This window comes from Hetaerina americana, unplaced genomic scaffold (assembly GCF_022747635.1).
Source record: "Hetaerina americana unplaced genomic scaffold, ioHetAmer1.1.p SCAF_2, whole genome shotgun sequence".
NCBI lineage: Eukaryota > Metazoa > Arthropoda > Insecta > Odonata > Calopterygidae > Hetaerina > Hetaerina americana.
The window spans coordinates 47,681,464-47,697,092 of record NW_027286763.1 but is presented as its reverse complement, the minus strand read 5'-3'; the positions used below and the strand labels follow the sequence as shown (position 1 = coordinate 47,697,092).

At 34.1% G+C, this 15,629-nt stretch overlaps 1 protein-coding gene across 2 annotated transcripts in view; it reads left to right on the top strand.

The window, feature by feature from the left end:
- The window catches only part of LOC139688056 (oxysterol-binding protein-related protein 1-like), a 252,397-nt gene that overhangs the window by 32,629 nt on the left and 204,139 nt on the right, over positions 1-15,629 (top strand). For both annotated transcript variants that reach the window (XM_071585472.1, XM_071585471.1), the window contains exon 11: positions 1,007-1,211. In XM_071585472.1, the coding sequence (XP_071441573.1) occupies positions 1,007-1,211 (205 nt within the window). The remainder of the gene's footprint in view (positions 1-1,006; positions 1,212-15,629) is intronic.

Sequence of the window (15,629 nt, the reverse complement as noted above, 5' to 3'; positions counted from 1 at the left end):
GACTTGTGTGTAGTTAATGAAACTCAGTTTTTTTATAGGCATTGAAGGAAGGAATACATGGTGTGAATGAAAAGATGAAAATCCAATTTTGCTATTTTGAAATGACTCGATTTTCTCCTATCAAATATTAGGAATGCCCTAGAAAGTCTCGAAAGAAGATGAAAACTGTCAATTCTACTGGGACATTGAGCTAGACACCCTGATATGATTTAGAAAGAAATATGGAACAACAATTTGTTTTTACTTTTCTACTCTTTAATCAGTTGTATTTTGTTGTTTTCATGTCCAAAACACTGTATATATTGCTGTCATCAAAAAGTCTCTCACCACAGTAAATTGTAGTAGAATTTGGTGTAATGTTGTTCAAAAATTAACAGACCTCAAAGGGACTTGCTTAGCATTTCTGTATGGTAAATAACATCTTGATATAAATTGAAATGCCCAAGGAATGAATATTTAACCATAAAAACAAATGGTGTGTTCAGGAATTGAATTAAAGAGATAATTTGTTTTCATCAATTGCTGACTTGTGATAATCAGCAACAATATTTCATCGGAAGTAACTGGCCGTGAAATACGGCTTCACTTCTATTTGTGGTCACATCAGGAAATTTTGATTGGTGAAGTGATCAGATGATTTTTTTAGTTTTTCCTGGTTTTGTAAAGGGCACAAAATAATTGTTTCCATAAAAATTATGAACTAATAAAAAATCAGGAATGCTTATGGTGGAATGAATTAATCACAAGCTAAATTAAACAATCAACAATGGCAATTTAAAAAAAAGTATTATTGGAATCATCTATAAGGTTTGAGGTCAGCAATGACCACGGAGTTAATAATTTTGGTATGATCCCTTGGCACTAATGCTTTGACATGATAACTCATCTACCACAAGCCCTGAAAGCAAGTTCAATTGGATGATTTAAAGTAGAATTAAAAGAATCATAATGCCATGCTCTTTTGTCTTAACTTGTGATTTAACTGGTAATTTTTTTGAAATTATAGATTCTGATAGTGACACACTGGTTACTGCAGCATCACCTACCTCTGACAGTGACACGCTTGTTAGCTTTCCCTCTCCCACACCATCCGATGATTTCTGCCTTTCTCCTGGCCCGATTCCAAAGGACAAAGAACCGGACGATGATTCTTCCTGGAGAGTACCCAGAAACCGCAACACCCTTACTTTGAGAGGCTGTTACCGTGGAAGGTCAGTATCATTTCTATTCCTCAAAATTGTATTTTGCATAATTTCCTCCTCCCTTTATCTCTAAAGCTTACTTTTGCTGTTCACAGTTTATTAAAGAGATGTTTTAGGAGGAGATAAAGTACTCACATTATTTTTATATTGGTTTTGTATAAATACAGGCCAGTAGCCTTCCTCCTTCTTTTTCTATTGGGATGCCTTTTTGAATGCCGTAGAAATGGTAGTTTTCATCGAATAATAACTGTTATTATTTCTTCAATGCAGAGACTTTCCTGTGTTTTTTGTGTAGTTGTATATTTATGTTGGCTAGTATGTTGATGTTTATTTAAAGGACAAAAGCTTATAGGTATATATAATTTATTTGGTAGCACTCCTACCTATGATTAAAATTTATTGATAATGACCTAGAGTAATTGATTGATGGAAATTGGTGGTGGATATTAACATTATATTCCATTGGTGATGCATCAATGACTAACACCATGCTTAATTTTCTAACTAATAAATACTTATTTTTTCTGAATGCCTTTATGCTCTTAATTTTTAAGGTTAGTCTCCTTAATTTTTTGATTGTGTCATTATTGATGTAAATCAAAATTTGTGGCATCACACTACCTAGGTGTAATATGGTTTGCTTCATGCTTCACTAAGCCAAGTAACCCATCAGTGTTTATTTCTATTACAGTTGTATACATTAAGTTACCTTGAATTTTTTATTGACTTCAAAATGTATGTAGAAGCTTTGTACAGAAACCTTTTTGCTTTCATTCTGAAAATTATTCAATCCAGTGATGACAGTGTCACATTTGGGTGATTGTATCACTTTTGTCAGAGGACAGATTAACCAGTTTCTAACAAGATTTTACTTCATTACTAAAATCCCTCGTTCAATTTTATTGGACCCAGGGCTATGAGGGCTGTCTAGAAAGTAACTTGCGTTTAGGCCTAGCATGGCAGTGGGTAGGGCTAGAGACACCATCTTGGTGTCTAAACGTCTCTACACTCAGTACGCATCCTGCTGTGGTAGTGTGCAGATTGTGGTTCTTCTACTTTGCTCATTGCAAACTGTTAAAATGTGCGCTGCACTAGAAAATCCTGTGAGTTATCAGCAAGTGCTGCCCAGCAAGTAACTTCCATTTTGAAGTAAAATATGAACCTAGTAACAAGGCAAAGTTTTATTTTATAAATTTGAATGACACATCCTTAAACTATTTTTCTAGATAGTTGCCATTCAAATTGTGGTTTTTATCATAACGATACATAAGATTTTCAATTCTATCTCTGTAGAATTCTGCCGCCTTGCATTTCAACAACTTGTTTACACCAGCATGCAATTCTGCATCACTGTTAAAGCACTCTGTTGCAAGCCACATCTAGGGAGAGACCCATAATTGTAGATTAGCAATTTTCACTAATGTTCTTGTCGATTTTCACCGTCAGTTCATCTGTCACAAAGCTAGGCCGACCACATCGGTCCTTGTCGTGAGCATTAGTGTGGCCATTTTCAAACTGAATGCATCACTGCCTCAATCCGCCTTCACTCATATTTCCATTTCTCTACACTTCACAAAGGTGCCTAAGAATTTCAATTGGTTTGTGGTTTTTCGCTAGTAATAACCTAATCACAGATCGCAACTCGTGGGATTTTCTCTTGCAGTGCATATTTTAACAGTTTGCAGTAAGCGAACTAGATGAACCACAGTCAGCTCACGGCTACAGCAGGATGCGTATTGAATGTAAAGACATTTAAACACTAAGATAATCGTTCTAGCCTTGCTCATTTCCATGCTAGGCCGAGATGTGTTACTTTATGGTCAGTCCTTGTATTTCACCAACATCATTAATGTCAATCTTCAAGTTAGATAAGTAATCAGGGAAGTTTTTAAAGGTGAGATATGTATGATGAGAATACTTGGTGCTCCATAACAGGTACTTTCTGGTGTTTCTTCTTCATCAAGAAATAATATTTCCTCATTCATGGCTTCAAAACTGTCTTAAGGCTTCATATATGTTTTTAAATGTAATTGCCTAACTGCTCAACATGCCTCTAACTTGAACTTATTGGAATTTATGAATAAACATATTTCATCACTTTAATGTGTTTTAAAATATTGAATCTGATTTATTTAAATGAAATGATATTGGATATAATTGTAAAAGTTTAGTATTTGTGAAAGTAATATAATTTCAGTCTATTAACATTGTTTTCTGCCCAATAAAGGTATTCCGGATAAATGCATTATTTAATTGATTGTGTTCTGATTGAATTTGATATTTCATAATCAATACCTAGTCCATAGTTAAATAAATAATGAGATGTATGTGTAATTTTCCATACATAATATCATCTGGATAAATGCATTCTGCCATTGATTTTGATCAGATGGTGCCTGACATTTCTCCTGATTGTAATCATATAAATCCAACCTGATACAATTGTAGAACGTATGATATAGCTAAAACAGAGTTTTAAAGAACAGTTGGCTTTGTTGACTCTCTGTCTCCATAAATATTGTTTCAAAAATCAGCATTTATCAGTGTACTGCCATGCATTGAACATCAAAATTTGCAATTGTTGTAAAAAGACATCCTGTGCACAGAATCATTTTAGAAATATTATGATCGACTAGAATGCAGATATTACTTTATTTATCTATGAACGTGTTGAGAATCCTAATTTTTATTGAAAATATTTAATGAAAATCACATTTTATGCCTGGTTAATATAGTTGTGGTCAGCAGCTTTTAAACCGTATACATTTCCATAAGCTTTACTCTTGGAATTTTTAGGGGATTAAAATGAGTGTGGAATTGAAATTCTTATGATAAAAAAAAGTTAAACCAGCTTTTTACTTAGAGCACACATAGTGGTTTTGATTATGTTATTGACTATTCTCACATGGTACCTTTATGATCTGAGTAATTGAAAACAACAAAGTAATGTTGATTAGTGTGAGTGGCTGTTTTCTCTAAAGGTTTGAATGAACTGTTTGCTTATTGCTTTAAATCGCTTTTAGCTTTTGTGCGCTAGTTTGTTATGTTTGTGATGAACTTAGGAATGTGTGAATAAATCATTTCATGATTGAATTGAGTAAAAAAAATAATTATATCAGCCATTCGAAATTGAATTAGCTTTTCAATCCATATTTCGGATTCTTCAGTGTAGAAAATTGAAAGTACTTTTTGGTACAAAATAAACTTTAAAAATCGGATTTGCAATTCATGCCTAAATATTACTTTCATTACCTTAATGATGTGGTATTTAATGGGAGAAGACAATAGTTAGAAAGTAATGTACCTAGGTATGGAAAAATATAGACTAAGAGGCACAATTTCATATAATGCACATTTCTATTTTGTGCAAGATAAAAGCCTTTTAGAGTGATATTTAATTCAAGTGCCATTAATTTCGTGCTTGTTTAGAATATTTTGAATAGTGGGACTAGAAATTCGAGTTGATAATCCATGTATTCACACAATTCTAGTTCATATGTGATATTTCTGTAAACTATTTTAATGCCTAGAACTTATATTTGCTGGCGATAAATATTTCCTGCTAAATTTGGACTGTAGTATTGGTATTTGTGTATCAATAAATCAAGGTCAGGTGACTGGAGCCTGTCTCCTATGAACTCAATAAAAATGAGTTTAAAATGAATTTCATTTTCTGTTGAGACATGCTATTAAAATAATCCAAAGCCCCTGTTGGTTGGATGCTTATGTCATTAAATTGTGTTTCCTCTGTAAAATACAATATGTAATGTATGGACTTGATGGTAGAATTTTTATCAAAATGTTTATTGAATTACTACAATTCATCAAGAAAAGGAAGCTCAAGTCACCTGTGCATGTTCATTATGTATTGATAGCATGTCATGTGAACTTTGGTAATGCATGCTTATCTGATGCAAAAGGAGCATGATTATGGATTGAAGAAACATGTAATTGAGGTTACTTAGGATTGAGTAATTCACATTAATATATTTTTTTAATACATTGATGCTTTACCTATATTAAACCAATTCTAATTATAACTCCCCTCTGACAAACTGTAATCAATATCTGTTTTTCAAGTTCTTCGGTCTCTGAAACTAATATTTGATGATGGTAATTATCATTCTATGTTAATTATTTACAAGTGCAAAATGCGATTAAAATGCTCACTAGCTATAAGGCTTTCAAACATTTCAATATTCATTGCAATACAAGAAAGTAAGAATGGAACATCAATGCAATGTATATAGTAACCATGCCAGAATATATGGTTAAAGCATTTTAAAATCATGTTTAAATGAAATTTTTGATATATTAATAATGTAAGGTATTCATTGATAAGATTAAGAAGGTTGACCCTTTCAGGTATATCTCAGTTTAAGCCCCACATCGGTAAATAACTTAGTATTCTAACACAGGCTTGAACATTTTAAAATTTTCCCATCCTTTCTCATAAAGGAAGAAAGTTTGTCTTAGTAGTATAATCAGAATCACTTTTTTTGGATTTAAAATTTTCTGGTTGGTTACAGCTTGGTCTAAAAACAGTTAAGAATTTTTGCTTTACATCTTGTCTGTAGATGGTCTAGAAATGTTTCTTAGGCAGACATTGTAGCATGCCAAAATGTGTATCTAAAGAGATACTGGAATATTTACTAGTCTTGTGTCACTGTGGCCTGTGAAATAATTGTATGAATCATAATAATTTTTTAAGAACTCTGAGTGGTTGTCAAAATTATTTCATTTAGTTTAAACTCATTCCCAAAATAGATTTCTTTCAATAGAGTTAATATTGTTGTGATTAACAGCCCAAATTAACTCGGGTAACTGAAAAACTAGTATTTTAAGTATATTTAGTTGAAATGATATTGATGGTAACCAACTTTATACATAATTTTTATGCATTGACTCAAGATTCTCTTTTATTAATATCAGTTAGCAGAGGCAGTAGCTTATCGACATCATTTACATCAATCAAGCTTTTCACCTCTTTTTAAGTATAATCTACCTTACTTAAGTGTATTATAAAGCATGCTCATATCATCTCATGAATGTTTTTTAAAATGCTAGATGAATAATGCATCATCATTTGACTCAAACTTTTTTGCTTATGGCAATATACGAGGGCAGTTCAATAAGTACCCATGTTAGACATGAAGAAACCATTTTTTCAAAAACTTTTTTTTTTATTTTTCAACATAGTCCCCTTTTACAAAGATACACTTCTCCCAACGTTCCGGCCATTTTTTTAACCCCTCCAAAAAGTAGGATTTGTCGAACTCTCCAAAATACGCCTTTGTCTCGGCGATAACTTCCTCGTTTGAGCTAAATTTTTTTCCCGCAAGCCATTTCTTCATTTTAGGGAATAAGGAAAAGTTGCAGGAAGCCAGATCAGATGAATACAGGGGTTGCGGCAGCAATTCATACCGTAGTTCATGCAGTTTGGCGGCGACAACTCCGAATGAATGAGCTGGTGCGTTATCGTGGTGAAACAGCACCTTCTTTTTTGCCAAATGCAGCTGTGTCTCCTTCAATTTTTTGTCAAAGCGATCCAATAACTCACTGTAGTATTTCCTAGTGATCTTTGTTCCTTTTTCTAAAAAATCCATGAGGATGACGCCATTTACATCCCAAAAAACTGTCGCCATGACCTATCTGGCTGATCGGACCATCTTCGTTTTCTTTGGAGCAGATTCACCGGGAGAAATCCATTGTTTTGATTGTTGCTTAGTTTCTGGTTTGTAATGATAAATCCAGGTTTCATCAATAGTGATAACTTGATGCAAAAACACTTTTGGATCTCGCTTAAATTGCTGCAAACACTGCTGCGAAGTTGACTGCTGGATCAGCTTGTTGTCCATCGTGAGCAATCGCGGCACCCATTGGGCCGACAATTTTTCATCACCAACTTATCATGTAAAATATTAATTGCCATTCCGGTCAACACACCCACGGCCTCTGATACTTCGCGCACTTTCGTTCATCGATCAGGGAGAATTATGGCGTGGACTTTTTGAATGATTTCCTCGGTAACCACGTCTGCCGGGCATCCTGGTCGCTCCTCATCAAAAACAGATGTTCGTCCACTTTTAAATTCATTGAACCAATATCTAACAGTGGTCATAGATGGCGAAGTGTCCCCATAAACAGCATCCAACTTTGCTTTTATCTCCTCGCATTTCTTTCCATCCAAAAACAAGAAGCAAATTACCGAACGATACTGCTCTTTTTCCATCTTAGCGAAAATCACGTCTAACTCGAATGGCTGCCAAATCCAAACTAACCTTTAAATCAGTCTGAAATTTGTTTCACTGTCGTTTCGCCATCGTTTGATAGATGGCAGCACCCGATGATAACATAAACTTCCCTCAGGAACACCCTTTGTTGTCAAACTAAACAAAATACTTATTGAACCGCCCTCATTAATTTCAAGTGAAGCATGCTTTAAAAATTCGTTCAGAAATATGAGTAAATATTTGGCAGAGTTAATGATGTTTAAAATTATTTCATGCTTATATTTCTGGTACTGGATTTAAAGTATTCATATTGTCTGAAATATTTTAGTTTAGTTAATTGGTTTTTACGCCTTGTGGTTCAGGCTATACCTTTCCAGAATGATTTTTGTTGCATGTTTGTGAATAATTAGCTTGTATTGATGTCCATTTGAATAATATTTTTTTCTGGTGGATATTTCATTGTATCCTCATTATCCAGTTTCGTAAAGCTAGTCCACATTTTCTGCAAATTAACTCTTTATATATATATATATATATGTATGCCCCTACAGGTCAAACTGGAGCTAGGATGGCTGTGCAACTTTCGCAACTCTGTGCAACTTTTTTTCTGTCAGTCTTTATGAATGGCATGCCTTCCAGGATTGTAGATAAATTCTTCACTCAGCACAATATTTTTATAACATCTTTCCCTTATGTTTTTTACTGATAGATCCATTATTAAATTTGGTGCAGATATATGATTTGTGTTAACTGCATATTTAATAGTTTTGTGGAACAACATACAAACCTGTATTGTGATCATTCCTTTTCATATAATTCAGTATTAATGTCATCTAAAGGATGATTCATGAGTCATTTTTACCTGCAATATATTTGTTCATCATTCTGTTGTTCATTTTGAGAAGCAGAATTATTTCAGTGGAGCTGCAATTTTTTATTAGTTTTAAGAAAATACAAAATATACATATTTTATATTATATTCTGAGGAAAATTACTAGTGTTTCATGTTGACTTACATGACTGAAGTATTTTGATGTTCAAGTTTGGAAGAAGTTAAACAAAAGTTCCTATTTTATTATTTTCTTAACTAAATATTTCATGGTCACTACAGGGTGTGTTCCGAAGGTAATGAAATTGAATTTCCTGCACCACTCCTATTGGTCGGAGTGGGATCAAAACACTTAACATCTCCCCCACGAGTAGGTATGGAGGATGCTAAGCTTTGCCGCAAATTCGGTCTCAGTGCTCTCCAAGCTGTGGAATCAGCAGGATGTCAGTTATTGTAAGCCTCTGTATGCATTCCGACCGTGTCACTAGAAAAATAGAATTGACGATCGATCAATGTTACGCGATTAAGTTATGTGCTAAACTAAAAAAATCTCTTGAGGCAACTTGATCATGGTGAGAAAAAATCTCTTGAGGATAATAACAAAATGATTCATGAAGCTTATGGGAACTCTGCTCTGTCCTACTCACAAGTTTCGAGGTGGTTAAAGGCCTTTAAGGAGGGCCGGGAAGAGGTTCACAACGAACAATGCTCTGGGTGGCCATCACCCAGCAAAACCGACAACAATGTGGTTTCTGTTCGACAATTGTTGGACTCTGACCATCGATTGAGTATCAAGATGATTGCCAATGAATAGAACTAGTCATCTACTGTTGTCCTTCACATTGTTACCGAAGATTTAGCGATGAGGAAAGTGGCTTGTGCCCAAGTGTTGTCAGATGACCAAAAGATCAACCGAGCGGAAATTTCAAGTGAATTTTTGCAATGTATTGAAAAGGGACCTGATTATTTGGGCAATGTCATCATTGGTGATGAAGCCTGGGTTTTTTAATACAACCCAGGTACAAAACGCCAAAGCTCTGAGTGGCACACTGACCAGTCCCCCTAGCCCAAAAAGGCAAGAATGAGCAAATCAGAAGTGAAAACAATGCTCATTGCTTTTTCGACAGTAAAGGAGTGGTCGATAAGGAGTTTGTTTCTCAAGGACAGACAATTAATGCTACCTACTACGTGGTTGTGCTGGAAAGATTCCGAAAAAGGGTAATCAGGATGAAAAGAGACATCTCGGCTACCTGGAAACTCTATCACGACAACGCACCTTGCCAAAACGAGCTACGAGTCCATGAGTTCCTGGCCAAATACTAGGTGCCAACGCTGCCATATTCCCCCTATAGTCCTGATGTCTTCCGATACTTCTTTTTGTTCCCTTGGAACAAGACAGCCCTGAAAGGAACCTGTTTTTCATCCATAGAAGAGATCCAATCAGCCATGACGAAGACCTTGCGAGAGGTCCCCAAAGATGCCTTCCAGGGTATGTCCTGGTCATGGCAGAGTCACTGGAAAAAATGTTTAGAGGTCCAAGGATAGTACTTTGAAGCATTTTAAGTGTTTGTGCAAATCTGTTCAATAAATTAATTTTTTTAAATTCCATTACTTTCGGTACACCCCCTGTACATGTAACTTTTTTACGAATGACACTCCAGTGATAAAATTTATTTCATTTGCAACTTGATCATGGTGAGAAAATTATGTAATTAGCCAAATTCATGGTTTTTGTAATTATTTACTCATGATTATTATATTTTTTCTTTGATGATATCAGTTCAAGGAACTGATTAAGTTTGTGTGATATCCCCTTCCATTACAATAATCTTTTATAATCTCAAATTCATACATTCAGAGAATGTGGGTAGTCATTTCTTTTGCGTTCAAACTTAATACACACAATTTTATAATAAGACATGCAATTTTAACCACAGGTGCCTTAATACTTGTATGGAATATTTTTGGATGAAAATTGTCCCATGGTACTTTTTTCAAAAGACATTAAATTAATCCACCACAAATCATGTTAATTCGTTGCATCATAATCCCTGGTGTCTTAGCCTTTAATTTCTTGCATTTTTGCGAATGCCACTCTGCCACCTGGTGGTTCAATCAATGATTAAAATCCATTAATATGTGAATAAATTCATCATTGGAGTCAAAGGCATATAGTAATATTTGAAATAATATTCTCTTCCTTATCTCCTGTCATATATTTCATTTTAGTGTTTGGCCTTTATCTGCTATTTAGCTGCTAATTAAAAGTTCTTCGCCTTGTATTCTAAGTATATGGTTTGAAAAGGCATCTCATGCACTGCCATATCACTTGATATTATAATCTCGGATTCTAATTTGTTTATAACAGTATCAATATTGAATCAAGTGTGGGCCTTGTTACTGTATTAAGTACTGAATATGCAGTGTTAATCATTTATCCCTCATTTATCAATTGGTTTATGGTTTCATTGGGTTTATAACTAAAAGATGCTGGCATTTCAGTAATTATGAGACTCATATACCAGAACATAACCTTTACATATTCACCCCTTTCCATAGGGTATCCTCCCTAAATATGGGCATCATGATCTTCAGAATAAAAATGTTTAGTTGCCATAATTTAGGTAAATTTCCCATGAAATCAACTTTTCTGTGCCCTTTGGTTACCATCGTGTAAATTACATCTACTTTTCTTCGGAAGGATTGATATACGATACATATTGCCAGGAACCTTTTCGCCAATCGTTGCTGCTGATTTTTGTAATCCTTTAATCTAATGTATTATATTTCCTATAAAATCTACCAAGATATACAAAATAATCAACATGTTCAATTATTTCACCTTTTAATTTGACTTGGGAATCTTTTTCCTCCTTCTCCTTATCGTGCAGTCCATTTCTTAAGAATATATTTAGCCTCAATTTCATTCTCTTTGGTATCTTACTGAAACTGTTAATAAGCCCCTGGAGACACTGTGGGCTCTCAGCCAGTAATACTGAATTGTCATTGGATATAGGAAAGAGTGTATGCACATCAACAGTCATATACCTACTTTATCAATTCATTCAACACTCATTCATAGATCCAGGAAAGCATTGAGCTGGCTTGGTGACATTGTACATCCTTCTTTTTTACCATGCTTTCTTGCAAACCATTCACTCAATACATAATTTGCGGTACTATATATTTTGTTTAAAGCATTCATTTATTCCATATTCTCTACAAATCTTTCGTAGCATTTCCTCGTTTGACATGTCATCCATTGTGAAACACAAAATAAATAGTAAATTGATGTATTTGCAGTTGATATTTTATTTACAAAATGGTTTTGCAATTGAAATAAAAATGTAAAAAGAGGTTATTTTCATCCTTAATGAAGGCTGGGTGCCTGTTTCCTGAGTCTCCTCCTGCGCAATACCATCCATTTCCAAGGTGGTCATCCTCATTTTCCTCTTTGAATTTCCGATTGTAAGGGACTCATGCAGAGAGATATTGGGAGGTTGATCTCTGTTGCTCACCTTTATTTTACTCTCCCTTGGGTCAGCTTGCTCTGGGAGCCACCAGAAGTTTCCCACAGACAAACATGTGAAGGTCACTTGGTTCATTCAAATTTAAGCTGGTGGAATTCTTTTATATTTTAAAACATTTGTGTTAAAGCAATGGAATTTATGAACTTTGGATGAAGAATGTCTTTTGAAACAAACCTCTATGGGAAAACTGTAATTTTGAATCTACAGATTGTCCATGAATAAGTGTCCTGGTTATATATCATGGGGAAATTCTTCCAGGACCATTGTCAAGTTAATCACTTTGATATATCACTTCAAATTAAATCACTTTGATAAGATATTTTACGATGCTTGAAAAACTGTTGAAATGATTGAGTCCATGTTCTCCTTAGTACTGGTGAGACTGTCAGTTGTGATGTAGGGAAATGAGTATTATGATAAATGTTGTACTTCCCATAATGTGCACTTCTTTCTGAGGCCTCTGGCCTTTGCTTTGGACACTGTTGCTTTTCATTTAAGGGATGCATAATTATTTTCTAAATGAGATTTTAGGTACATGGGGGTGCAACCATCAGCAGTTCTTAACTTAATGAGCGTAATGCAATTGCATTGCATTGTACTTTTTGATTTTGCATGTAATTTAATGGAGTAAGATACCGTAATGGAGATAAAAATTTTTTTTTCATCTTTAGAAGGAAATAAAAGGACAATGACTATATAAATCTGATATATCCTGCAGGTTACAGCTCATGTCTTTCATTATCAATGTTGTCATTGTTCTTTCTATTGTGTCCATGTGCCTGTGTTGATATATTATATTTTATTTCCTTTGGAAGGCCAAAATGTGATTTCAGAAAGATTTGGGTTTTTCATTTTATTTTGTTTTTGGCACATTGCACAGTTTTCATGGCATGTTTATCGTGAAACATCTTTGCCATCATAAAATCCTTAAATACTGATAAATTACGAACATGTTTGTATTTTTCACAGTTCTTCCTTATTTCATACAATATGATTAGTTCATATAGAGTTAATATTTTATTTGGCTTGGACTTGTGCATGTATGGTTAATTTATGTGAGTGCAAATTAGAGTGACTGGACATTTATATTATGAGAAATTAAACCACTGAAGTATTATTCTGGTAGTATAATTTTTGATGCTTGAAGTCATGTTATTTTAGGTTTTATCAAATACCGTCTGGTCATGTTGTTCTTCATGGTGTATATTCTATACTTAAAAGAGTAATTTTCACTACACATGACCCTAAAAATTTCAAATAACTATGTAGTACTCATTCTTCTCTTGTGCTGAGTAATATTTACTTGTACCTTTTAATAGTATTATGGGAAATGATACGATAGAACTCAAATACATGTACGTATAGTTGTACTATTTAATTCATGTATTTTTTTAAAATTTCTGTTTTGTTAAAATAGAATGCCCAGTCAGGAATGAATTGAGCTAGTATTTTATAAGATATTGTCTCGGAGTTGTTTTTTTATGTTTTCTGTAAAATATGCATATTATTAATGTACTGAAAAATATTTTTCCTGTGTACATTCTTTTGTAAATAAAATTGAGATATTTAAGTTTTAAATTAATAATGATCTAATTCTCATCAGACATAAGAAGTTTGCCAAAATAAATGATTAAATAAGTAAAACCTCAGCCATAAGGGCAAAAGATAATATTGATGACTTTGAGTTGCCCTTGCAATTTTAATGTTTTGAACTATGTATGCATTTTTTACTATATATATATATATATATATATATATATATATATATATATATATATATATATATATATATATATACATATATAGTATGGGTTAGTGAGGCATTGCTTACTGGAGGAAAGGATATAAAACAGGGAAGGGGGCCCTATAAATGAATATCTGCAAGAGTAGTCACCTGAAGATGGTGTTGAATGCTGAAATCAGGGTCATCGCTTTATGAAATCATGGAATAGTTGGGGAGGTTGTGGGGTGGAGGATAAATTAACATTTATAACATGGATGGTTAAATGTTGAACAGAGAAAGGCAGGTGATCATGATAAAAATTTCATTGATTTTTGTGTGTGGCATAGGTCCGTGGGTCATTGGAATGAGACGAATGGGCACTTTGGCAGGAGGCCTGGTGTCGCTTTGTCATTTTCCATAATTGGTAGAGTTCTTTTATTATTTGTCTGAATGTATGGGTATCGGGGAATAAGGTGGTGATGCATTTACAAAATTTCCATATTTAAGTTTCTTGGTTTGAGAAGTACACTGAGCCAAGGAGTAAAATCCTACTTACAATGAGGGAATAGTGTAGGTTATAAGTGCACTTTTGGGGGAACATGCATTATTTCAGATTTGATTTGGAAAGAGGAATGTATTGAGAAGATAAAGAAAAAAAGGGTGGAACAGTTTATTTACGATGGAATACAACTACTGGAATGGGTATATTGGTGTTGGTTGATTGTTTTAATGTGAAGGGATGTTTTGAACTTATTGCTTCAAAGTTGGTTATTGATGTCTCAGAATATGATGTTGGAGTTGAATATGGAAGAAGAAAAAGATCCTATACACAGGATTTGAGGAAGGAGATGAAGAATGGTAAGAGTTTCTATACCATAGGCCCAAAGAAAGAAACTATCGTACATATTGTGAGCCCAGAAGAGAGGCTTCAGGGTTTGGGGTTGGAGGAAAGTGTGCTCAAGATGGCCCATGAAAAGAATGCCATGTACTTTTTCCACCTGCCAGTGTCACTGATGGCACAGCCTTATTGTTACCAAGGTTTGCAGGGTATCTGAAAGTAGCTGAAGGTCATTTTGGGAATAGTTTGGTAATGGCTTCAGAATTGGCTCAGATTAGGGAAAGACAGGGTACAGATTGGAGGGATTGAATGTCAGGGAAGTAAAAAGTGCTATATAGAGACATTGCTGAGGTGACTTTTAGGAGAAGGACTGGTGATTTAAGAGTTTTAACGGATTTTTTGTTCAGAATTCATTGAGAAATAGATTTGTGCAGGAGGGTAGAATTGTGTCAACATTTGATAACTTTGTCGTACTGCTTCAAATTTTGTGGGCACATTAGGATTAAGTGTCATTGATAATTTTTATTTCCATTGTTAGTCTACTGATTAAAGGTAAATTTTGGATGAGACTGTGACAACTGTGAATTTGTCATGATCATCCTATTAATATTGCCACATGTTCAAAGCTCTTGTTTATTAATAAATGTATATCCAGATGATAGCATCAAATAGCATGTACCTTTGGTCTTTTAAAGACCCAACTAGGTTTATTGTTGTGAGAATTTTTGGGTAATCAAAGAACCACTATGTGTGCTAATAAGATATAAGACTCATGAAATTATAAAGAAGTTTGTGAGGTTACTCATGACTGCTGCTGTTGATTATTCCCATCCTTTATAACTTGAGAATGTTGTATACTTTTATATTCATGAATACTCTTATTATTTCTTGATGCTGGAAGCAATTGATAATTTTAGAAATTTGAAGATCAAGAAAAGTGTTACTCTTGAAATAATAGCCACACATTAATGTACACTTGAGTGCTTGAGCTTGTATGATTTCATTTCAATGAATCTAAAATTACAGTAAACTAAGCCCTGTTGAAATTCTAGTTTATGATGTATTGAAGAAACTCTTTTTGTTTGAATAGCTTCGTACTTGAAGCTGCCTCATATGACTGGAGTGTGAGCTGAAACTTATGCAGATCCCGTTTGTTCAGTAATTAATGTACTGGTTTCCCACTCCAAGAACCCAGGCTTGAATTCCAGAGGTGGTAGGATTTTGATTGGTATCTCATTCTCTAATTTGGGGTACTTAGTGGAAAGCACACAGTA